The sequence below is a fragment of the Rhopalosiphum padi genome, chromosome 2 (assembly GCF_020882245.1).
Source record: "Rhopalosiphum padi isolate XX-2018 chromosome 2, ASM2088224v1, whole genome shotgun sequence".
In the NCBI taxonomy this organism is placed as follows: Eukaryota; Metazoa; Arthropoda; class Insecta; order Hemiptera; family Aphididae; genus Rhopalosiphum; species Rhopalosiphum padi.
In genome coordinates, this window is record NC_083598.1 from 86741460 (window position 1) to 86768674 (window position 27215).

At 32.7% G+C, this 27215-nt stretch overlaps 2 protein-coding genes across 3 annotated transcripts; one reads left to right on the forward strand and one right to left on the reverse strand.

Moving 5' to 3' along the window:
* The first annotated feature begins 480 nt into the window (after positions 1-480).
* On the forward strand, positions 481-26823 carry LOC132922008 (ankyrin repeat domain-containing protein SOWAHD-like). 2 transcript variants are annotated; one of them, XM_060985306.1, is made up of 7 exons: positions 481-531; positions 13529-13618; positions 19731-19803; positions 19927-20019; positions 24000-24029; positions 24785-24927; positions 25645-26823. In XM_060985306.1, exons 1-7 carry the CDS (start codon positions 496-498, stop codon positions 25843-25845), a joined length of 666 nt encoding a protein of 221 aa, XP_060841289.1. In that variant the 5' UTR covers positions 481-495; the 3' UTR covers positions 25846-26823. The 2 variants fall into 2 exon arrangements, with proteins under 2 accessions (XP_060841289.1, XP_060841290.1); XM_060985307.1 differs by having other exon boundaries at positions 517-535.
* Positions 6873-9012, reverse strand: LOC132922575 (uncharacterized). The gene is made up of 2 exons (XM_060986155.1): positions 8718-9012; positions 6873-7416 (listed from the first exon to the last, which is right to left on the reverse strand). The coding sequence occupies exons 1-2, from the start codon at positions 9010-9012 to the stop codon at positions 6953-6955; spliced, it is 759 nt and encodes a 252-aa protein (XP_060842138.1). The 3' UTR covers positions 6873-6952.
* Positions 26824-27215: the final 392 nt, after the last annotated feature.

The window sequence follows — 27215 nt, forward strand, 5'->3', positions numbered from 1 at the left end:
CGCATATTTGGGATATGATAAAAATACCAGCGAAATTATATATTTAGATGTAATAAACATATTTCAAAGAACGAACAATTTATTAGTTTATAAATTAAAACGTTAAAACATGTATTTTTTTTATGTATAAAATATGTAGTTTAGTGTGCACATAATTCAAAAAAGACATTTATCAAAAAGAAAAATGTATATATTTTGAAAGTTTGTATATACATTATACATACTTCATATTATTATCATTAACCTACAATCATTATGATCTCCGTGTTTTATAAATGTGTTTTTGTGTCTTATAATTTATATTATTTATAAAGGTATATTGTATATAATATGCTATCTTATAATATAAAGTGCTATAGTCGAACGTAGTTATGGGTTTTGAACATCAAATTGCCGTATACTTAAAACAATATAATAATATCATAATATTGATGTGTATTATAACTAATTTGTGTAATGTATTTTGTTCCATGTGGACGACTCGGCCGTTCCCGAATGAATTCGGACATGCAACTGCGTCTGTCTACTGCAGTATGTGAGTATTATATTTCCATTTATTATTTTTTAATATGACTTATTCGTTAAATTTTTATATCAAGTTTAATAGTATTTAAATAATTTTTTATACAAATATAATATTTCTATTATTGCACATGTACACATTATGAGAAATAAATAAATTTAAAATGCGCAATAACCCGCGGTGAAAGAGCGAAAAAGAAAAATGTCTACTCGTATCCGCGTGGCGACCACCGGAACTTTGACCGACAGTTTCCTCACACGCGCACACATACACCGACGCACTGTTGAATAATGCTAATTAAAATCGGCCTGCCATTGTTTCCAATTAATTATCATATTTGTATAATATGAGTTAAGCGTATTAAACAGTTTAATGCAATACATAGTGCAGGTATATAATATACAGTCGTAGTGTGCGTGAGTGTGGGAGGGAGAGGGTTTGATTATCATATATACCGTGTCAGGACGTGTTACAGTTTATGGGTTGTTTTCGTAGGAGTGCAAGCGCAGACTTGTAAAGTTATTGGCCTAATGTAAAACACCCCCGCCACCGACATCCGGGTTCATGGCTTTATCCGGCACGTGTTTTGTGGTCAGTGTAAAATAATAAATATTTAAAAATGCATATTTCGATAATATTCACACCGACCGCATTATAAAGTGTTAAGTGTACAATACCTATATGCATGTTATATGTAGATTAGTATTGGTATACGTGCATTGTGCATGGTAACAGAGCTGGCCCAACTTTATTGATTGTTAGCGCGGTAGCTAAAACTTTCGTATTTAGATTAATATAAACAACTCTATAGCATATCAATAACATGTTTTAATAAAAATAAATTTAAAACACATTTCTTGAGAAAAAAATCAGTTTTGGTCGATCTTCTATTTGGCAGTTACATTTGTGACATATATTTATATCTGTCTAATGTATATTATGTTTCATCATTATTTAGTTCGCAAACATGAGGGTCATTTAAAAAAAAATAGCTAGGAAAAAATCATTAATAATATATAATTATATAAAATATGTGCTAAACCAGCTACTTAGCGGTACCTATTTATTTTACTTACAAATATAATTGATTTTTTGTTTATTGGAATATTAATTAATATAAATATTTTATTTTTTATTCGTAGTATTTTTATGCTTATGAAAATAATTTATTTTTGTTGGTTTCCCCGCATATAACGTCTCACTAATTTTGTAATAGAGTTCGAGTTTAGTGTTCATTAAAAATTATTGTTTTGCCGTCGGCAGTTTTCTACATCACGATATAATATGTAATTAAAATGTATTCTCTAAAATACGCGGTTTGTGCGATATTTTTTTACTATAATTTCCGGCAATTTAACAGTAAACATTTAGGTGTATATATCACTATGTGTGTGTGTGTGTGTGTCTATATATCTACATGTAACTATGTAAAATGTTCATTACAATTTTAAATTTTATTAAAAATATAAAATAATTGAAAAAACTAAAACAAGTTTATAAAGAATAGGTATGTTTTAATTTATCCTGGAATGTTTTTTTTACCATACAAAAATGCAACAAACCTAAAGAAAAATATTATTCTAAAAAACCTATATTTTCAATATTACAATTCATTATTATTGTTTAAACTTATTGTAGTACCTATATACGATGGAAAATATAATGGCGATATCCAATATAATATTTTTTTTTAAATAAATCTATGTGGTCATATTATATTATTACAAAACCAAAATTTAAGTTCATACGTATAGGTAGGTATATAGGGATATACATATTTCCAGGGAAAAGATATTCTGAATAATGTAATCACAATGATATGTGTGTAGGTAAAATTATAATAATAGTAGCTAGTACCTATGTGCAGTAATACACCAAACGAGAGGTAATATTTAGTATGCATGCCGCCACCACCGCGGTAGCCGTTGTTATAAATTCCAGAGTTTCCACCGGTAATTGTCTCTAATATATCCCCCGGAGTAACCTATACACAAACCTAATATATTATATAGGATGCATTATCACCTGTTTTTTTTCTACCCCGCCGCACGTTTTATGAAAATCACCTGTTACTACAATTAAAGTCAAATTCGATAACTCGTTATTAAAAGTCATTAAGCGGACGGTTTGCATTTACTCCAATGGCCGCGCAGGTGTCTCGAGCTTCTCAAACAAACAACCACAAAAAAAAAACAAAAACCGAAAATGACCACTTGTAATAATTATATACCTACTCATACGTGCGGCTCATTTATCTTTTGTGTAAATCACCGTGTTTAACCTTATGACAATATTTGATTTTTTTTCGTGCTAAAAAATTACTGTAAGTACACATAATTATTATAAAAACGTCGTTTATTAGGTCATATTTTTTTTTAATTTAATTTTTTTACTTTCACACCTCGCCTTTTCTAGTTGCAATTTTTTATACGGTGCAGTCAATTTGACGCTCCACATCCAAAAGGTGCTTATTATTAATTTTTAAAAATCAAATGTTATTTTTTCAATTTTTTTTACGATGTACCCGTATAATATTACATTTAATTTTTAAACTTCACTTATACAGTGTATCTGTGTATTCAATATTAGAATCGTTTACCCGTACAGTTAGTACTCAGGAATCGTTTTCGATTATTGTACAGCACTTTATGTACCTATAACCGAAAAAACGTCACGACGACAAAACAATACTTTCCTGAAGGACGCCAAAGCACCTGTCCTACCATCAGTGCCTGTATAATAGTAACATTATATATATACATGTAGATGTTTGTGCAAAAATTAAAATTCTGTTCTTGATTAATGTTATGTACTGCCAATATGATATGACCATGGCGTTTGTAGCAAATGGTAGTTTATAATATAAACGGGTAACGACAGGATATAAAATCATATTTATTCATCATGAATTCTGTTGTATTTGCTATATGTACAAGAGTTGTTCCTATACAACTACGTGTCATATATATGTATATGCAATATGCATATGTATAATACTTATAAGTATAAATTTTAAAAGTTGCATAAACGATTGACTTCATTTCGGTTTGTGAATTTTTAAGTTATGCAAATGTTTTTTATATATCTGTTATATTGGTCGTTGTTAAACATGAATCGTATAATCGTTCATATTTTTTCCAATGTGCTTAGAATTTTTTTAAATCGTCTAGTGTACGTATTTGTAACGTACTTTGCGACGTCAAACTATTGTTTTCACTACTTAATTCTAAGTTTTGCTCGTGAGAAATTATTAAGACGCTTTTTCTAAACACACATATTATAAGTTAATAAGTTTATAACTGTTATAACATAAAAGCGTTCAATATAAATATTAAATAGGTACCTGAAAGATATTTCAAAATAAATATACTGTGTGCATATTCTATAGTTTAATATTCTAATTTATATGTCTAGTATACATTTATGTAAAAAACACATGCCGTTAAATTAAGAAATGCAAAAAAACATCTGTCAAAAGACATAATTATTCAACTCAAGTTTTAAATAATATTATCTGGTATAATAAAGTATACATATGTAATATATATAATAATACGTAATACGCGTTATCGTTACTTTAGTATGCATTGTGTTTAATATGCGTACGCATTTACTACAGACTAGTGTTTTTACTTTTCGGCACAACGAAACATTTCGTATATAGTATTTTATTACCTATCAATTATTATTATTATTATTATTAAATACAGGCCGTTGAGATACAACGTATTTTTACAAATGCAAATCAAATTTTACTCATGTTTTAGAGAACAGTTTTCTCTCCACAAAGGCTATATATAATAATAATAAGTACGTATTATATATACTATATATAGTTACATTGTGCGCACTCCGCGTCGTTATCCTTTGTGAATATACTCATCACAATTGTACGTGGTGAACATTTCGAATTTTCGATTCGTATCTCGTGCGGGCGCGGCGGCGGCGGCGTCCACCACTAAATATCTGTGTACACACGAGGATTATATACAATGATATTATTATGTACACCGCAGCATCATAAATAATAATATATACCTACCCGGTGTGTAATCTTATTATTACTATTACATTTCTACCGAATCGTTGACGAATTTCGGATAACCGCGTTTAAGTGTGCCGCGGTCGCTTTCATGTTTCCGCGAGACGATCGCGTGTGTACAATATAATATAATAGGCGCATCGTACACACCGCGGTCGTGTATAGGTATAATGTATATATTATATTATGCGTACATTATTGTGTGATGATGATCGACAACAACGCACCCGCGCACCGCTGTGTCGAACGCGAATTGTAATCCCGTTTAAAGCGCGCCGGCCCGCGGCCGCGTGTTACTGCAACAGCAGCAGCAGCAGCAGCAGCATACGTCGTATCACATAAATGTGTGTACATCGTTTTCGGCGTACATTTGTGAAGATCGTCGCGCCGATATCATCCTCCATTTATATAATATTATAACAACTCGTCCGTCGTTGCCCATTGTCGGCGCTACATACATTATATTATATCTGAAGTCTTTGGCCGCAACACACTTTTGTGTCCCGCAAACGCGGTGCGTGTGTGCATCAAAATCCACTACCGAATGGAAAAACAAAACCAAACAAAACAACCCCTCGTTCTAGTTCTTATTTTTTTTTCCGCGCCGAGTGTCATCGCGCACGGGGCGCTGAACTCCAATAGTACCGCCACGAGGAAACGAAACCGACAAAGGTTGGTTAATATATTATATTGCAGTAGGTGGGTATCGTGCGTTGCGATTTCGCGTTCCCCTTTGAGAAATCTCCGTTTCGTTAAAATGGTATAAAATCCGCTTAAAAAATTATGTCCGTCGTTTATTGTGTCTGTGTAACATGTACACTATCGTCTCCCGCGTGCATGTGTGTGTATCTATTATATATTATATATAAATATATACGTGATCCGATGCTGCGCCGCAACGAGACCAGTTTGCGGAGGAAGCAATAAACCACCGCGCGTTCAGCCGGTTATCTCTCGGCAGTCGGCACTCTATTGTATATATTATATACCTGTACATAATAATATACATTGACGCACACGTTTATATATATGCGCGTACTTACGACCGACCGTCCGTGGGGATAAAAATCGTACAGATTTATCGGACCCGGTCCGTACAGGTACACAGGGAGGGCCGCACTCGATTTATTGAGATCCGTTCGGGTCTTCGGGAGGTCTGCGCGAAATGTGTGCGTCTGCGTATATACGTTAACGGATGTGTGTGTGTGTGTGTGTGTGTATGATATGTGCACTAGTCGTAACTTTTGCGATTCGAAATTCAACACCGAAAATTTACCATCTCGTCGCCGTCTAAATTAAACTATATAAATTACGTTTTTTCCCTCTCGTATATAATGCACATGAATATATTTATATATTCTTAACGTTAAAACGTATTGGAAATCGTAGATATATCGTATAATATGGAATAATACGGACGGAAAAAAAGTAAACCGTGTAAATTATATAAACTGAGAAATGGTAAAAGAACGGTTCATGAATTGATTTTTTAATTCACACTATAATATTATACATTAAAATATCATCTACGGTTCGATTCAAATGCATATATTTTTCAGTGCGTACACGTGTTTAAAGTACATTATACGTATGGCGATATCTAATAGTAGTTGATAATAAAGGATTGGTAATATTATTATCTAAAAACATGTCGTCCTGCAGACTTTAATTGAATTTCCCATGTATAGTCGTATTTTGCGTGTCGTGTGTTGCTAAGACGTTTTAATTATTCGAAAATATTTTATTGCTCGACGTATAGTATAGCGTATGTTACTCGACGACGGGTATACCCGTGTATGACTTGTTGCATGGTGCGTTTAATTGTACTTGCTCTGTAGAGAAAACTAGCTACGTAGTATAAATTGCATTTTAGGGGATATTAACGGCGTGCAATTTGCTACAGATGATAGCCTTGTGATTTACTGATCGTGCTTAATTGTGCGGGTGAAAAGCACACGATGCAAATGCACATTCAAACCGCAACAGTGCAGCCATAATATAATATACAACAGGAAGCTATGTTGGGTGTCATAATTTGTACGTCCGTTGCATTTTAGGGGTGTAAGAATTTAACACGATATACCGCGCGTTATGCACATAATGCACACAATTTATTGTCACGTTATAGGGGCGTTGCGGCAAATTTAGTATTTCGAATTTAATTTTAAAATGTCTAATAAATCTCAAAATAACTTATTACTACCGATTTCCTATTTTCCCACATAGTACCTATTTATGTATCGTATTTCTCTTCTCGTGTTTATATTCAGCCGTACTGCACAATATGCAATATGTATATTATTATCAATATATTTGTATTACCTATCACATATTGTAATAACTACAATTTAGAACTAAAAACTCATTATTCAAATAAGTACGAGTATTTATGTTGCGTGTTGGATTTTTCTCGTACATTTAACCAATTTATTACTATTCTTATTTATTTTATTGTCGTGAACTCTTGGCATTCTATTTGAATCCTGCATCTCAAGCATTTTTGCTGGTATCGGTCCTAGAAGTTTTAAATTTGGATGTCTCGTATAATATGAGGTCGTATAAGTGGTGTGACTTTTGATGGGCATCGTGGATCTTAGCGACTCGTCAACAAAGGCGCGTCTAGGACAGATATCAGCCTTTGCTTTTGAATCAAAATTACACGGTGGTGGCTTGTAACTCGCTCGGTGCACTGATGTCGTTTCTATCGGTTCCGATGACACTATATAAGTACTCGAAGGGCGTCGCCAAAGTTTCATCGTAACGGGATGGCGGTACGCGTTGCCGGTAGACGTTTCTACTTCCATTGGAACGTGTACTAACGACCGTCGGACGGGAGGTGTGACCGGCCGAGCTGTCAAAAATAATATTTTTAACGTTTTAACAGTGAAATTATACATACAACTTAAACATATAACATAATATTATATAATTATAACACCGTAAAAGTTCGTTGTAGCCGTAGCCGCATATCTGTCTATGTACCTAATATTATATTGTATATTATTATTACACTCATTTTTACGACTTTTGGACTATAAGCGATGATAAACTTCTGTTTTGTATTTGTACTGTATAGTGTATACGTTTATTTACCAGCATGCGCCGGCCACCACCATTTAATAATGTTTAAGTCTTCTGTTTAGTAGTTTTTAGAATTCATAGTAGGTACATTTTATGTATTAGAGATACCATAGTTTCGGATATTTCAAGGTTTTTAAGAAGTGGCATGTAATATAAAGCTCCTGACGGTATTTTTCAAATAGAATTTTCCTCTGTATATTTTTTAATGTTAAGCTTTAAAAGAATTATTTTATTCGGTGAATATTGTGCAGTAATATTGAAACCTTGTTTCAAATCACCATTTTTCTCATTAATTTAATAGATACCTATATTACATAATTAGTAACTCGAGTGACGAATGAAGTGAATAATTTTATGTATCTAAATAACGATGTTCAAAATTCTCATAAAATGTCTATACATTTCATAGATACTGATATTGTATTACCTACATATCTTCTATTTTTATATAAAATTCAATGTTTATGCATGTAGTATAATATGCAGTGTATGGTTCTAAAATTTGTTACATAGGTAATATCCTATACCCAAAAATTTTCACTTTGAAGCCAAATTTTTAAAATTTGCATTTTAAAGACGGGCTCATATAACGATTTATTAGCTCACGAAAAACGAATATTTTTTTGTTTGTATTATGAGTTTATATTGGCTACAAAAAAAAATAGTTATTAATAATTATAGGTAATTTCTTATAATTTTAGACCCGTATTTTATACTTGGTCAAAACTCAAAACCACCCAAATGACTGCGTGTTAGCATTATGTGTTGGCGTGTAAATTATATTAAACGGCGCTTAAGACGAAGTAAGTCTACTGACATTTAATTTTTCATGGACAATGCTATGATGGTGCAGGAGCCGATATAATATTATAGATATATTTACTTTGTTTACGCCTAACGATTAGACTTAACGCGTTTTTTTGCGAATCGTATATAATACTATAATATATATATATATGTGTGTGTGTGTCTAATGAATGCGTTATTAAACTATAATGATCGCTTGCTCTCTGAGTTCTCTGGTGGAGAGGGGGATGATGAAGTCAAACAACTACTGAGCGCAATTATTACCGCGGTGCAGTCCATCTTTTACTGGGTAATGCATTTTGTACGACGTGCAGTTGAAACGGTCAATTCCGTCTCCGGCCAGGAATTCATGGTCTCGAGGTGGGTTCGACTTGATCGGTTCCTGAGGATCTCTCACACGGTATGCTTCCCGATGTGCAGTGATAATGGCCGAAGGAGCGAGCGTCCTTATTACGGGAGTCCGACAGCGGTGCACCGGCAATGGGAGGGGAATTGGCCGGTAGGAGGCACTGTGCACGGTCAACTGTTCCATGACCGCACTGACCCCGTTCGGTGCCATAATTTTCAAACGATATACTGTAGGATGCAGTTAGTGAATTCATGTAATGACTATATGTTATAGATATGCCTAAGTTCCTCTATCGTAACAATAATATTGTAATATTATTATATACTACGCGAGTACTCGCTGTAATCTATTGTTCTATCGCCGAGGTAACCACGCTACAAAAACTATACTGCAAAAAACTCGTTGGAAAATATTCAATTCAGTAATATCCGTGGGATCCCTTTTGACTAAAAATCTCTATATATATATATATATATATATATACTATATAACTAAATGGATATTAAAAATATACCACGAATAATTTAAAAATGTATTTCTACAAGAGTCTACAAGTTGACTGTATATTTTATGTGACCTCTTTCTTTATTTTGTCCAAAAAGAATATTTGTGCCCATATGAAACGATTTTAAAATACTACATTTTTCATGCTGTCAAATAAGTCTTCCGTACGCGTACCTTCACGCCCGCCATAAACACAAAAATAAGATAGACATACGTCTTGCATTTGCTCAATCCTGCCACACCCGTACGTGTAATGACATGTATGCATAACACATAGATCATAAATCTCTGCAAACCCCTATGTATTATTACATATTATTATGCTTTCAGTACTCGCGACTACGCGGTCAGGATTAGGTGGTACGCGACGACCAACTCGACGGCGACAATCACACTATATGGATACTCGCGCGAGTTGTGCTGCCGTCGACGGTATAATCTACTGCAAAGCGATAATAATAACACAATGCGATGCAGATAGTGCGCGCGAGATAAGAAGATCTGCAGCAGAAGAAACTATTTAGAAAACTCGCCGCCAACCGTACAACAATATAATATAATAACGTATATAATATAGTAGCCGTTTGCGTGCGGTTACACGTGTTAAATCGAGAACGGGCTTCGCATAATATAATATGTATTTACCTATATATATATATATATATATGTATATATATGTATACATTATATGGGGTCAAATGTCACACGGCATGTTCATCGCGCGCGTTCATTGTAGAATAATAGTAATACAGGTAATTTATCGATGTATGGTATATAGTAAATTGCTACGGCGTACAAATATGCACTATTATCATATATATACGCTACACGTGTACTTCTATATAAAGACTTCTGTATGCAGCCGGAAGAAATAGAGTCGTTTTACGCGAGGCGAACAATGGTCACACTCGTACAGGAAAGTCTTGGGACTCGGCACGGCGTAGCCCGTAGAATATTATACACGGCGGCGCGCGTTTCCTTTATTATTCGCACATTACAGTATACAATAATAATAGTATAATATTATACTAATAGGCGCGATTGTCGTAAACGAGATTCGACGGCTGCTCGCATAGTGTGTATTATTACTATGGTCTGGAATCTGGATACTGTCAAGTGTTGTACAAACGACGACGACTATGATACGTTTCCCGGCACCGGAACCAGCTATATACCTTGCAGACGGCCGAAAAACGTTTTTATTTTATTTTTTTCATCTCCTACTCTCGTTTCCCCGAATCACACGTGCGTCCGACCTTTTAGCGTTGACAACCCGACCGCGATTTATCGTCTCGTTCAGAGGAGTCCGATTGCACTGCAGCAGACAACCGATTATATTATACGTACACGCTCGTCTAAACATTTGGCGTTCCGGGTCAGTGTATCATTTAGTAGGCCCGTTCAGTAATGTGCATGGTTATATTACGTATACGATATTGCAGCAATGTGCATCGACGTATGCGCGACGGTCGACGACAGTGCCAGTATCCTTCCGCGAACACGGCGGGGCAATATGGTCTTCGGCGGATGCGGTGGGGTTTCGGGTGAGGAACATATTGAGCAAAAAAAATTTGACTCGGGGTACGCACATTTTTCTTCTTGATTTATACTCGTCCTCGGGGAGCCAACCAACAACCCCCTGCCTCACCACGTGTCCAACAAAAGTCCTGCAGCCGTAATGGAAGCGTTTATATTACATTTTATTATATACGCACGGCTGCGATGCGATCGGTGTGTCAAAATTTAAGTGTCTCGAACGAGCCGTTTTTGTACGTATAAAGGTTACGTACCTACATAGCCTGCCTTCTGTTTTTTTGAATTGTTTCTATTTTGGAGAGTTGAGCTCTCCGAGAAACGCTCGGTTAATTCACACATAATATATTTTGTATACTTCGAGTATACGAAGTCCGACTTCGCGATGATCTTATTTTAAATTAACGATCCGTGTAATGTTTGCATATTTCTGATAGGCGATAGCATAACACAATAAAATAACTAGCACAATCATATTATGTAAATATTGAATGCACATAGGTACACATATGCGGTGCATATGGATTGTGCAGCATTATCGTATACATTTTCATTTATACATTTCATCTTATAATATATATCTATGTAAAATGTATATTTCCCAACGACGTTATTATTATAAATTATCATATAAACGACCAGTTAAATAACTGTGTATAATATGTATATATATATATAATTATGTGTGTGTGGACCCGGGTGTGCGCGCAGCGATATATACCTATAATAATAATAAAAACCATTAGTATAGGAATACAATTATTGTATACATAGGTATTGGCGTGCGTATTTTTATGCATTTTCAAACCGGTCGATTATAATAAAGTTTTTCTATTCCAACAAAACGAGCTATTGTGTATAATTATTATTATTGTCGTACATACGCAAAACGTAATTTTTGCCGAGCGATTTCGATTGCTGTACCATGTCTTCGTGGGATATATATAACATTCATAATATTATATATGTATATGATAACTGGTGGTAGAGACCTGCTTGTATAATAATATATGTGTATGTATATTATATTTATATATCGTTGTTAGATTGTTTGTTTTAATTACGTATCATATACTATTATACACTTTATATATTTATGCAGTAAGCACTAAGTATAAAAACGTGCGAAAAAAAACCAGTATCACGACGGATGAACTTGATTACGGCACAAATAAATTATAACTTTCATAACTTATTCAAATACTATAATAATAATAGTATGTAATATTTATGTTAAATAATCTTCAAATTGTGTTAATTTACCCGGTCGCAGCAACTATCCGCATACACGTATGTTTGCGTGTAACTTTAATATACAATGTAAAATGAAGTTATGCGTGCGGATAATAATGAGTAGTTATATTTCTATATATACATTTAGAGGGCCATCGTATGTTATTTATTTATTATATTTTTATTTAATTGGGTCCAAGGAAAAGCGCGCTTCTAGACGTAACGAAAATTACCCGACATGTTTAACGAGAAATTGCAGAAGCATTCAAGTAGATATGTATATTCTTAGTGAAGTTTATACTCCATGCGTGTATAAATAGTATATGAATGTAAATACTCTTGAGTCTGGGGGATATTTATGTAGGTATACTCAATGTACTATATAAGTATGTACTAAATTCATGAATCAGTAAACCGCACAGCTTCTCAGTTTAAGGAACACTATTTAAGATGAAGGCATAACCAGTTCTCTCCAAAAGTACACGTTCCCCTTTCCCCACAAAAAAAAAAAATCATACAAATACAAGGAGATTTTGCAGCATAGTTTACCTACATTTTCGGAGGTACAATTTTCAGTTCATTTGGTTCGCCCACGAACTTAATACGTCCACGCGTATAAAATCTTAGCGTATACTCGTACTTCTATATAATACACGTATATATATATATATGAGTATACTGTACAATATGGTGTAAAGACTAATGACAAGATGTATATACTATATGATATATAGATTGTACGCCTGAGTGTGTGTTTTCGTGCACAGTGTGCGTGTGCAATTAAATAATGAACCGAGTCCCTTGGGGGCGCGTATAGTGTAATGTCTGTTTAACGAGTGTACCACTGTAGTACCTATACGATATATAATATAGTATACATGTATATACATGTACACACACACACACACACACACACACACACACAACTACTGGAATAGTATTACTACGGTCACTACTATACAGCGCGCAATATCGCGGGAAAGGTTTATCGTTGTCGTGTACAGGTGTAAATTAAACAAAATAATAATAATTATATTATTATCCGGAGCCGCGCACGGAATCGTCACAGCCGCGCGCGCCACCGTTCGAAGAGCCGAGGAGGAGCTGGCAACTGTAGGCAGCAGCTGATACAATGCCCGTTGCGTTTGGGAACAACAAACTATGCGCGTATAATAATATATTTTAATATATAATGTGCATACGAAAATTATTATTCCTCGAGAACTAGTTTTATGTGGCTAATAACCTACAAATTAGTGTGCAACATGCAAGATTAATTAGTCGTTCGAGCGGATTAGGTATATTATAATAATATTATATAATATAATATTATTATGTGCGTGCGAGTAAAATAATAATACTACACGGCTCGCACTGTAAACATACACACACGACAAATAAATAAATAATATTATAATTTATAATAATACATTGTGGGTTGCGTTTTTTTTTTCAGACGGCGTTACACTGGGCGGCGAAACACGGCAACATGGACCTGGTGAAAATGCTGGCCGGCACGTATAGCGTCAACGTCAACGCTAAAACGGTAAGCCAAACCAACGAAGTACGAACGAGTGCTTTTCATGTTTTTATGTTATATTATTTTCCTCACGCCCCGCCCGAGCCACGATAATATAACTATTTTTTTTTTCATATTGTTTACATACAAATACACAAGTGGACATAACATTATTATGTAGTGTGGTTTCCTTACCATCAAACGGTCAGAAAAGTAAAAAATACAGTTTTTAAATTAATAAATAATAATAACATATAGAACTATAGACTACGCTGTTAGTTATAGATGTAAAACATCAACAATTAAAAATTTTAATCCATAAAATAATTAATGTAGGAATATATTATATACAAGTAATCCCATTCAGTTATAACGCACTAGATCCATTATTATAAAATAATAAATGTTATTTAAATTTTTAAGTCGCTACCGCGATCATTTTTGTGTTTTCGTACTATGATGATGTTATGCAGGTTAGATTGCATTTGTGATACAGTTTTGGCCAATTGGTTCGTCTCGTAAATGTAAATGTAAATGTTATATTCTTAAGTGCAATGTATAATGGTTATTTGCATTGGATGTGCTATAAAGGATTATAGTGATTTTTTATGTCATAAATCAGTGAATGGTAGTAGCGAACTTTTCTTTCTTGGACTGATACAAGTTGCTTTAGTGCAACTAACTTTTTTTGTTTCTTTGGGCTGTATAGCATTTAGTAAGAACGACACAATTGAACACTATAAATGTAAATAACGCATATTTTTCTACTTTTTACGAGCACTTGCAGTTTTTAACTAAAATAAACAACTTTCATTTTAAATTTAAATAAATGAAAATTATACTATAATGGACACCGACAGAAATAACTGTTTTCCTTGAATTATTTTGTTCTATAACCAAAGCCTATATTATACGGTACCAAAAGATATTTTTTTTTAAAAAATTGAAAATTAATATTACGGAGTGACCCATGCATTATTGCATAGATCATCGGAAATTTTATTGAAGTAGCGCACGTTTGTTACTATATTATCATGTAGTTCACTACCTATATCAAAAGTATAGTCACTTCTAATCACTATTACCACCTATGAATTATGCTTAACCTGCAGCATTGTTATAACATCTGTGATGAAACCGTGTAAACAGAAGTGAAGAATAATAGTAATAAATAATGATAATTCGTAAGGCGATCGTACCGAAAAATAGTGCTGCTGGTATATCTGCACACTTTGTGTAGTGTACCTATATAATATTATGCACATACGTCTTACACGAATCGATGAGACGGCTTACATAGTTATATATTTTAAGTATGTTTACGAACGATTACTTTTGCGAATCGTCCGAATTCCTGAGATTCTCGCCAGTTGCCGTACAGTGTATACTATATGCATATTATATACACATATATATATTTACCTACGTTGCCTGGGGTCCGAAACGATTAGTATATTATAATATAATAATAAAATATTTATAATATTTTTAGTAACATTCCTGCGGAGCGAGCTCCCTATACGCAGGAGATAACTATAGCGATAATATAATAACGATTTTTAATAATACATTATTCATTATATACATATATATGCACGCAGTTGTGCCGTGTATGTACTTACTATGTATCTATATCATATTATATTTTTATTATTATTATCATTATGTATATTATATTGTGTATGTGTGTGTGTGTAGAATAATACTCGTCCCAGTAATAACAATAATTATATGTATACAGAGATTTGGTTTAATAATAATTATATAATAGCAGGGCGACCCGACCGCTCGCGCGCGCGTACGCCGCACATCGTCTCCTCGTCCTCGACATATCCAGTTTTATAAAAATATTATAATATCCGTCGTCTGTTCGCGTTGTCGATTTTTATACATAATGATATCGTTGTGGTCATCGTCATAATCGCCTCCCCAGAAAAAACGCGGTCGGCTTATTATTCTAATCTCTGCAGCGGAGAGAAAAAACGCGAAGAAGTCGTCCCCCGTAACGAAGACAACGACGCCCCCGGGAATTACTATAAAACGATCGCACTGGCTCTGTTGTACATTGCTGCGCCGTGGCACCGTACATATATACTGGGTGATACATTTAACGCAAGACGCCTATTATACGTTTAAAACGTGTTTCAAAATATTTTTGTTACATAAAATTTTAAGTCGTTAAAAAACTTTTAAAAAAAATATGCGTCAGAATATTTGTTGAAGTAAATATGTACCTAATTTGATTTATAAAAATCGAATTTTTTAAACGAGTAGTTTATGGGTAATAATTATTTAAAGTTTTGATGAACGTAGTTACACCACAAAATGTTGGTCCACTACAGTGCTCGTCTAAACTTTAAATAGGTACTTGTAACAAGTATATAACTAATAAACTATTCGTCCGAATTTTGATTTTGATAGATCGAAATACTCCGAATAATGTTTTCCTAAGGAATAATTTGTTTTGTCTTTTATTTTAAATTAAACAATATAGTTATACATAGTTTGTACAACAAGTGTAATTTATTACAAGGTTCTTACAAAAAACTTGATAGGAGAAGCTACTGACAACACTCCTGGAGTTAAGCTAGAGGAGCCGGTCGTGACACCGTTTTCTTTTAAATCTTTCAAGTGTATTATCGGATATTAGTTTTGATTAGATTTTTGCTAGAATATTTGGGTGATGAAAGAGTGAGTTGTGGTAACGTGAATTATAGGAGTTTATAGCAGTTTAAGGCACTTTTAGGGCTGTGTGTAGTGATAGATTAGATGCATAGAAGGGGACTATTTAATATTAAATTAAAAATTATATTGTCATTCAAAAAGGTATAATAAAACTTATAAAATGATAAAAAAGATAATTTTATTTTCAAAAATGATATGCTAAAGAATTATTTTTAATACCGTAGGTTTTTTCTGAAATAATACGTGTCTTACGTTAAATGGATCACCCCGTATACCTACGAGGTAGTACCTATATTGTGGTGTTTTTACAACGAATATCGATTCACCGTCCAGATACGCGACCGCGATAATATCTAAGCGACGGCTACCGTTAAGCCAGTTTCGTCGATTTACATGTAAAACTGCGGGGCGGGACGAAAGTGCTACGGAGTCGTCGGCGGGTGGAGGTAAAACAAAAATTATTATTATTAAAAAGAAAAAAAATAGAAATCACCGCCACTGCTGCAACCCGTACACGTAATAATATTTTGTGGGCAGCGCGTGTATCGCACATTCTTATCTCAGCGCGTGTTTCCCATCAGTGTGGCGCGGTGCAAACCTGACTATATGAATACATACCATATTATACCTATACTATAATACTACACCGACGCTATACCTACCTATTCCGTTTCAGAGTTGAGTGTAAAAATTTGATTTTATAACTTAATGCTCGTTTTATATAATAAAATATTATTTATAATATTAAAAATATATTTCAAATGCAAGTGTTGGTATAATTGCTAATTAATTTTCCAAAACCATAACAATATTCGTTCGATGTGGAAGTTGCGGCATGTTCTTCGCCAAAACTTTTTCTCGATTAAATTTGTTACCGTTAATAGTTGTAATGTTTACGTTACATCCCTCGGAATTTGATTTGTGATTGTTATCAACCCTTGGCTATCCTTGTAGTGTAAACATCTAACTTTCTTCTAAATACACTCAATATATATTATTTTAATATAAATAAATGTATATGCTGTAAGTAATTGATATCTATACTTCTACTGATTACAATTACTATTAATATTATTTTTTATTATAATATTTAAAAAAAATCTATATAATAAGGAATAATATAATATTGTTACGCATGTGTTTAAATGAATCGGATGAATATGTTTACATCAAAATGTCCGTACAACATTTATAGGTATAAGTTCTTATTTATTTATTAATTGTTTATATTTATTGGAAACTTTAACGACAATTTATGGATTCTAATTATATTAATCAAAACCTCTGTGTTTACAATTAAAATTTATAAAAATCTAAAATTTAAAAATAAGTTATAAAACTAAATACATAATATTTATAAATAAAAAAATATACAGTGAAACCTTTCTTACCAAGCAAATATCGAACATCTCCAAATAGAGAACTTTTTTAGGGGGGACAAACTACAAGACTCTTTCTACAGATTGCAGAACTTTATTCTGAAATGTAGACACCTCCAAACAGTGAACAAAATTTCAACAATCAAGTGTCCGGTATTATAAGGTTTCACTGTATATATTAATTGTAATCGTATGTGCATAATTATTATATAGCTCCTAATATATTCATCTACATATTTCTATTTAAGTTCTTCACATAGAAAGTTTATTCAGCAAATCATTATATTAAACTCGGTATATTTTAGTTTTACTGAAAACTGATGTTGAACGAAATTAAATCTGGGATTTCCATTTACACGATAGGCATTCTTGAAAATTAAAATGCTTTCTTTTTGAAGAGATGACCGAATACCGTAAAAAGTTCTACATTGTGTGTACGCAAAAATGAAGTTCCATTGGGATTTCAAAAGTTTACCCCCTTTTCCTGAACGAACAAAATCATAACTCCCGAGACTTATAAACTGAATGTTTATTATTAATTCAAGCTCTTATTTTTGTTTTTTTTTTTTTTTTACATGGATCCATGCACAACAATTGGAACAAATTAGAATGGAGTAAGTATAAAGCTAATTTTCAATAATATTGCGCAGAAAGGGTTTGGCATTTAAACAATAAACGGCTGAGAAGTGTGACGAACCGCATAATATTTGAAAAACAAGAGAGAATTTAAAATCACGTATATAATACTATATAATATGTATACCTACCCTCTTTGTACAAACCCCTTGACACTGTTGTCATTTTTTTTTTATGCGTATGTACGCTCGTTTCATTCAATTTCCATATATATAAATAGAATACAATACTTGGCCGACGACATCTGTTCGAAATTTTAATTGTCCTCTAGGACGTTTACGAAACGATTTAAAAATCAAAAAGGGTGACAAATCATAGCACTCTCGCGACAATCCTGCGCCCCTGCAACAGCAACACCATCCTTTAATACAATATATACATATATATTATATATGTGAATTTGTATATTAGCATAAAAGATATTATTGTTGTTGAATAATGTTCGCACCCCTTTCTGGGTGTCGATTCACTTATTATTATTATATATATATATACGCAATAATAATATATATTTCTACTCTTTTTCGCTAACAATTATAACATATCGAAATAACGAAAGACGGCGACCCTTATTCTGATACTATACAATTTATATAAAGTAATTCAAATCGAAACGATGTGTTGCAGAAAAACTTTTTCGGTACAATAAAGGATGTGTTTGACGTTAATTAAAATTATTAAAGTGCTGCATCAAACTGCAGAAACATTAGATAAAAGATTAATAATATATATTATTATAACGCATATTAACATTATATATTTATATGCACCGCGATGCAGTTTCGTCATTGACGTCATTATACCTTTCGCCCCTTCGGCTATGACACCTCCGCCGTCGGACATTATTATCATTTATAGTATATATATATATATATAATAATAATGGTAGTAAAATAGCATTATTATTATTATTATTATATATGTACATTCTTGTTGCCAGGCGGGCGTTTGTGGGGCGGCTAAATCGTTAGCCGCCCACAAAAGGATATTTCCGCAACTTTCTTACTCCCGAGAACTGAACGCACAGTGAACCTATATATTGTTCTAAAGTGTCTTAATTATGGTGAACCGCTATTATCACATTATTAGATACCATACCCATCGATGACTGTTTTCTAATTAATGTTTCTAAATGTGATTTTGGAAAATGTATAGTTACTTATATTTATACTAGAGAGCCACTATAATAATTATAATTATACATAATATTATATACTTAACTAGTTAGAGTTTTTCGATTTACCTAAATTCAAAATAAGAAAGTTAAAATCGTCTTTTTGCGTGTTCCCTAAAATTGTAAGTTGGTGTACTTGCATGTTACATAGAATTAATCGATGTGAATACTTTAAATATTGGCTTTTTAAATTCTATTAAATATTTGAACGTGTATGAGTGTATGTGTGTGTTAAGTATTCTAACGACAAGATCAATTTCCGCAGGGTTACACGCCATGTCACTTGGCATTACAGTTCGGACACGAAGAGATTTACAAGATACTGGTCGAATCGTACGGTAAGCGCGAAATACGCCGTTAATAATATTTTATAATTACAACATAACAACGACGGCGAGTCCGTTACTTATCAAACACCTATAATACTATATTATAATATTTGATTTCCGCGGCGCTGACAGGAGCCGACCCGAACGTACGGGACTACAGCGGACGCAAGCCCAGGCAGTACCAGACGAACCAGGACACGAGCCTGTCGGCGGACACGTATCGCAGTGAGTATGCCCGCGAAAAGCCCTCGACGGCCGCTAAGCTCCTGTTGTTCAGCTCTTTGCCGAGGCCGAAGCGGCGCGCTAAAAAAGCCGGCAACATGTCTTCCTTGTCGTTCTCGCATGCCGTCCAAGTAGTAACCCCGTCGTCCAAACTCGCCAGAGACAAACACTGCGGTGGTGGTGGCAGTGGTGGCGACAGCGCTAGGCCGTCTTCCGCCCTGTACTACTTCTCCGCTCTGTCTTAGTATTTTAAAAATAATAACAATAACGATACGCAACACGATATAATGTTATTTACAGTTCACACACACACACACATCTATGTAATCGCAAAACTCGCATTATACGATACGTAGGTATTATTCACATTGTATATATACTATAATATAATATATAAATGATATGCGACTTACCTATTTGCATATAATATATTGTAGGTACACACACCGTAATAATAATAATAATTATACCGCACGCATCGCCCCCCTAACCCTCGCCACCCTCTCCTCATTCCGACACCCTCCTGACTGCCGCACGAACACCGATCGTCGTTGCACGCACATTTAATAATAAATAATAATAATAATAATAATAATACTCGACTTTTCTGTAATCCTTCATGTCGGCCCGTATCGAGTTCAGATATATAATATAATAATAGCTGCCGACACCACAATATAATATAATATAATAATATAAAGTATATCTTATTATAATGCATAGGTACACCGCCTACACGTCGTTGACGAAATCGATATTATATTATTATTGTTAGTTATGTCATACGACATGGTATAATAATTATATACGAGTCGTCAAATTGTATCATAAAGTTTAATTCGAATCCAATAAAATCGTCATTATATACTATTACATAATAATTTATACATAAACATTCATTTTATATCTTTTTGCGGTAAATCACATTATACAATTTTTTTTCGGCAACAAAATATTATAAAATAATAAAATATGTATAATGAACGCGTGTAATGAAACAATAAAAAAAATCCCCCTGCTACGTTCGTCTACATCACTATGCGTTTTCTGTAGACAGTATAGTGTATAGTAATATAATACTATTATTATTATATGTAGATGTCGTATTTTCGCGGTGCATGGTTTTCACTTTCACGAACTAACTATATAGATATCTAATAATATTGCTTACACATAATATGCGTATTAATAATTGTACATTTAGTCGTAGTTACTGGGACAAGGCGTTTAATCCTAATAATTTAGATGTTATTTAATAATATGTGTTTTTTTCTAAAATATATCGAATATTTTTTATCAACGTTATATATATATAATATGTTATTATTGTTTTAGTTAATTATTGTTTAAGAATTACTCGACAATTCGAATACGTTACTTATACTCGAGTCATCTTCGTTATTGTTATATATTTTATTAAATTTGAATTGACATGGAGAGCTATTTTATAAATATATTAAGTTATATTTATTAATTTTATTTTACCTATTGTGCGATGAAAACATAATGCAATTAGCAATATATAATGATTGTGTACTATCTATATTATTATCTGTCTTAATTATTTAAACAAAGTCTAATACTCTAATGTATTGGAAAAACAAATTTAATAATTAGGTAAAATACGTTAATGCCTTGTACCATTTTATAACTATACAACAAAATTGTCTCCGCCGGTAATTCTATACTGCCTATATTTATCTGTGTATGACTATATAGCATATAAATACTTTTAGTTAATCTTTCAAAAAATCTACACATTTATCTCAATTAAGTTTCAGTAAAAATAATAGATATGAAATATAATTTAGGTATTTTATTTTAAGTCACATAATATAATATACTATCGTCATACTTATTTGACCAACCATCATCGTTATTTATACATTTATTATAAAATCGAGTGATGTTTTAAAACAAATGTTTATATTTTATTGATTGACTTCAATGTTTTTTCAATATTAAAGGTTAGGTCATTTTTAATTTGTTTCATATTATGTACCCATATTTAATTGTCTGAATTTTCCGGTCTTTTGTGAATATTTTGATATTTGTAGATAATACTGGGATATTTTCATTTAAACATCTTTCATTTAATATAAAGTTCATTATAACCAATAGAATATATTTGTTTATTTTCTTTTGATCTCTGTAAAAAGTTATCTTTTAAAGTTTTAGTAAAACAAATAATACGACAACCATTATAATTTAATTACCTGCATTGTAACTGAATACTTTTTATCATAATCGTATTATTTAGTTTAAAATTATTTTTATGTAAATTTACTCGTTACATGAATAATCTCGAATATACGTTCAAACATTAGAGTGTATTGATAAGTGTTTTGATCAAATTAATTCAGGGATTAGAAAAATAATAATAAAATATTTTTTAGTTTTATAATTATTTGAAACAAATATTATTTTTTTATTTATGTACAAGCAACCACTTAACAACCTCAATCCGAGAGATGATGTTTATATTAAGTAGGTAAAAAAGTTAACACAGTAAATAAAGTTGTATGCCAAATAAATTGCCAGCGGCAGACGTTTAAATATTTTTTCACCAGTCCAAGAAACTCTTGGCTCAGCGAAAAATAATTATCTATTTTCATTGTTTACTGTTTATTGGTTTAGGTGAATATATTTCACGTGCAATTTTGATTAGGACGTCTTGTCCTAATCCTCTAACTTACAGCATTATTGCAGTCATCTTTGCTTCCATACATAAATATTATAAATGTAAATTATTGTTTTGCATGCGCATGTATAACCTGCTCCTGCTGCATGCCAATCACAGTAGGTACATTTCTATAAACGTGTAAATAATACCGCAAAGTAATAATTAATAATAATGAACATTTTTCTGCGTTGTGCCTACGTTTTGCGACCGGTCCGCGGTACAGCTGCAGTGTAACTCCTATATATCTATAATATATAGACGGTACTCGTGTGCAGAGCATGTGACGACTGCTGTTCGATTACCTATGTAATACAATAACAATACTAATTATATGTTTTTACTTCGACTAGTGTTAACATTTCGCGCGCCGACGAAATGAATAATATGTTTGTAGGTTATTCACGTTTGTTAAATATTAATTTTCTACACGTTCTGGACTTGATATTTTTATACATGATATGTATAAAATATCATGTACCTATTATTATTATACTATCTTCATGCTAAGGAAAATATTATTGTTGTCATCTCCTCTAATACCGTGTATACGACGAAACCCGACGATACTTAACCGTACTTATTTGTTTTGCTTATAGGGCTGTTGGATGCGGAAAGGCAAGTACAATTTTTTTATAAGAGTGGTGTGGCTTTCATTTTCTGTACATATACTTACATATTATTATTATTATTATTATTGTGATGCTATGTGTTCTTGTAGCAGTACTCGGCACCATAGCACAAAGACATTATAATAATATATTATTACAAGTAGTATAACCTATACAACATACATATTATATATTATGCATGTGTGTGTGTGTTTATATAAATGTATGATAATAATTCGTATAGCCTCTTCGTGTATTATATAATATATATACATATATTATGTATATTAAACTGACGCTATGCAATTATACAAATCGCGCATGCTGTACTGTAATATGCTACTACCTGCAGAAACAATTCTACTATAGAAACTTTTATGAAATATCATAACAACGCTGTTCGTCTAAAAGTTTGCTGAAAACAATATATACGTATACGTATATATATAGCTGCTGTAATATAATACGTACAATGTACGTACATGCACGAATGGCTCTGTCGGGTAGACAATTAGTTAACACGGTGTATAGACCGCAGTCTCTGTCCTCTTTAATAATATCCATACCGTCTTATGTTTCCGATCGAGTTTTCTCCGACTTTAAGTCTAGACACGTTTTTTTTTTTGTTTTTTTTTTGTCTCGTTTTTTTGTACTTTCGTTCATAATATACTTTAGTGTTTGTTTGTTTGCAGAACTAAACGCCCGAAAACACAAACACATGGGTAAGTCTCGAGCACATCTAATCGCTTTACGATTTCACGTAACACATAAAATATATAACAGTGGCGCCATTTCTGGGTGTTGAAATAAGATTTTAGTTTTACATCTGTATTATTTAACGTTTTGACGTAAGTGCAACGTTCTCACCAGTGATCAGAACAATGTTCACACTTCTAATTTCACAATATCTAAATCAGTTTATTTAAATTCTGGTTAGTATTACTTAAGTTATTTCAATGAAGAACTCTTTATCAACTGTGAGATTATAGAGTTTTAGTGAACAATTCCTAAATAAATGTTCAAAGTGGATAAAATGGACATTGTCCCTTTTCAGCCTACCCCGTATGGGCTTATATACATTTTCCCACTTCGAAATGGCACCCCTAATATATATTATTATTTATATTTACACTGCAATGCATTACGCCATATTATATTATAATATCATTTATATATATATTTATATATTATAGTAAATTACCGTAAAAAATACATGTGCTCAAATTAGACGCAAATCTTTTTATGACATGGCCCACCAACTCAAACAATTTTAACAATTTATTCTTACCTATTTCGATTGTATTATCGAGGTATCCAAACCCTTTGTTTATTATTATATGTATAAATATATATTATTATGTATATGATATGACGTGTAATATGTGCCGAACAAGCTGCAGTAATGTTTTACTAAAAAAAAAATCGTCTCGTCGGTTTTGTTTTATTGTATTGTCGTTTTTACCTTCTCGGCGTGCAGAAAAGGATCTAAGATTCCTGCGGATCGGGTCCCTGAACGTGCGCGTTAAACGGACCACAGAAGCGTTCAGCAACTTCCTGGGCGTCGGACACAACGCAGAGAAGATTCACAAGACTTGGGGTTCTGCCGACAACATACAACAGGTTTACTACAATCACGTCCGTGTATACGGCGTCGATAATAAATCAATAAATAAAAAAAATATATTACATTTTTAACTTTAACGCCACGTCACATCGACTATTGCAATAATTCAACTGCGTATACTTACTGTTTTTGTAATAGTGACGTGTCCGCATATGATGTAGGAATTTACAAGAGCAACTAAAAAATTAAAATTCTCGGGAACGATGTATACACTCAAAAATATTTATTTAAGCGAACCCCCACCAACACTTCATTTTAATGAATATAATAAATCAGTTATAATTTAAATATCATATAAAAAAAATTGTTCAGAACAAACTGTAGGTATAATTGTATTTGTATATAAAATAATTTGATTGGTATTTTAATATTATCAAAGTTTGCTATCTTACTCTATTGTTGCAAGTTGATTTTAAATGTTTGCTACTTTATAATTGTATTTGCTATATATTTATATAATCATATAATATTGTGATTGCCAAATTTGTAAGCATCACTTATTACGTATTTTCGTCTAAAAATAAATCTAGTGAAAAAAATAATAGTAAATTATATTATAAACAAAAAAAATTATCATCGAACTTTTAAAACCATCAATACAGATTTTGATTGCTATACGTATGTTTGGTGGGGGTGGGGTGCTCGCTATGCCATCTTAGATGCGTATTCATGTGCGGCATATTAATTGGTGTGAATTTTTGTTTTCGGTGTAGAACGACGCCAAGAGAATGCCCCCTCCGAAAAGCGTTACGATTAAGAAAAGGAAGTCCAAACGGCCGCAAGACTTTTTGAGGAGGGCCTCGGCCCCGGCCGACCGATCGCCAGACAAGAGGAAATCCGCGGAAATCGTCGTCACTGGCGACTCGGACTCGGACACGGCTTGCGGATTCGGCACGAATTGGCAACCGTCGTGACCGACATGTCGTGTAGGACATCACTGGTGTACCCACATGTCGGTCGTGGCTTTGCTGTTGAAATTCAAGACGCTTTTCTGCAATCATTCTCTGCAGCTGATCATCGTTCTCATCGAGTGATGATCGCACTAACAGCATCGCCAATAACGGCATACTCTCTCGTCGTCTCGTCCGCAGCATAATATTATCACGATCAATACTGCACCCCAAGTATTATTAGCAATAAGTAACGATCATCTGTGTACTATAGATATTATTTTTATTATTATTATTATTATCATAATATTATTTAGTCTGTTGATTTTTATGTCGTCGGTCAGAGGACGTTTTTTTTTTAAGTTTAATCTTTTTTTTTTTGTGCGCCAACACTTTTAATATTTTGTTTTTTTTGTTTTACTGTGTATACAACTAACGTTTAAAACCCGTTGGTACAAATTTATGTGACTTAATCGGCCGAATCGAATATAGTATTGTATTCAGTTCAGTGTACACTTTTACCAAATGTTTTTTGAGCATTGAGCTACTTACTTTACCGATATCATTGACGTGATCATAAATGTGTTTAATTTTGCATAGGTACCGTTTATAATATTGATATTTGATTGTACTTATAAATTATTATAATATTACGTTTTTATTATTTATTTAATTATGTTATTTATAACTATGAATGTGTTAGTATTAGACAGTTATTATTGTTTAGGCGGACTTTGATAGATTGTAGTCCGTGTTGTAAATTGTATTGACGATCAGCTTTTTTAAGATTAATGATTATATAGTAGGTAATAATAGTTACGTTATCGGGTTATAAATAATGCTCACTGTTATTATAATTTTATCTAGGTATTTTATTATTTGATTATGTTGTATTTGTCGTTAAGTTCTTTAAATGTGTACTAGTGTTAACTTACTCTACGGTATAACATTTTCATTAGGTGCCTAATTATTCAAATACAGTCTTCAATGATTTTTGATCAACCATGTTTACATACATACCACAACTATTTTTATCTACTAACTACAAACATAATTAATACTGTTGACAATTATTATTGACATGCTGTCGCCACACATAGAAGCCAGTAACCATGTAAATAATATGTTTGGATATACTGTCCTTTAGACCATAATCAGTATTGTCAGGTGTGAGTTTACCTTTTGAACAATTCTTGATTTCACCTTACTCAAGGAAACCTTCATTCTCCAATAATTTGAGCAATGACACTTTTTAAATATGTTTAAGTGTAAACATAAAGATTAATATTTTGTGTGTAACTTAACATTAATAATAGACAATAGTATGCGTTAACGACTCTGGTTGTAATGACGCTTGAACGTTTACAATTTAAATAATACACAGCATGAAAAAT

Coding starts and splice junctions, on each gene's coding strand:
- LOC132922008 (XM_060985306.1), top strand. CDS start 496: ATGAATTCGGACATGCAACTGCGTCTGTCTACTGCA. Junction 532..13,528: donor AACTGCGTCTGTCTACTGCA/GTATGTGAGTAT, acceptor TTTTTTTTTCAG/ACGGCGTTACACTGGGCGGC. Junction 13,619..19,730: donor TCAACGTCAACGCTAAAACG/GTAAGCCAAACC, acceptor CAATTTCCGCAG/GGTTACACGCCATGTCACTT.
- LOC132922575 (XM_060986155.1), bottom strand. CDS start 9,012: ATGGCACCGAACGGGGTCAGTGCGGTCATGGAACAGTTGACCGTGCAC. Junction 7,417..8,717: donor AAAAGATGGACTGCACCGCG/GTAATAATTGCG, acceptor TATTTTTGACAG/CTCGGCCGGTCACACCTCCC.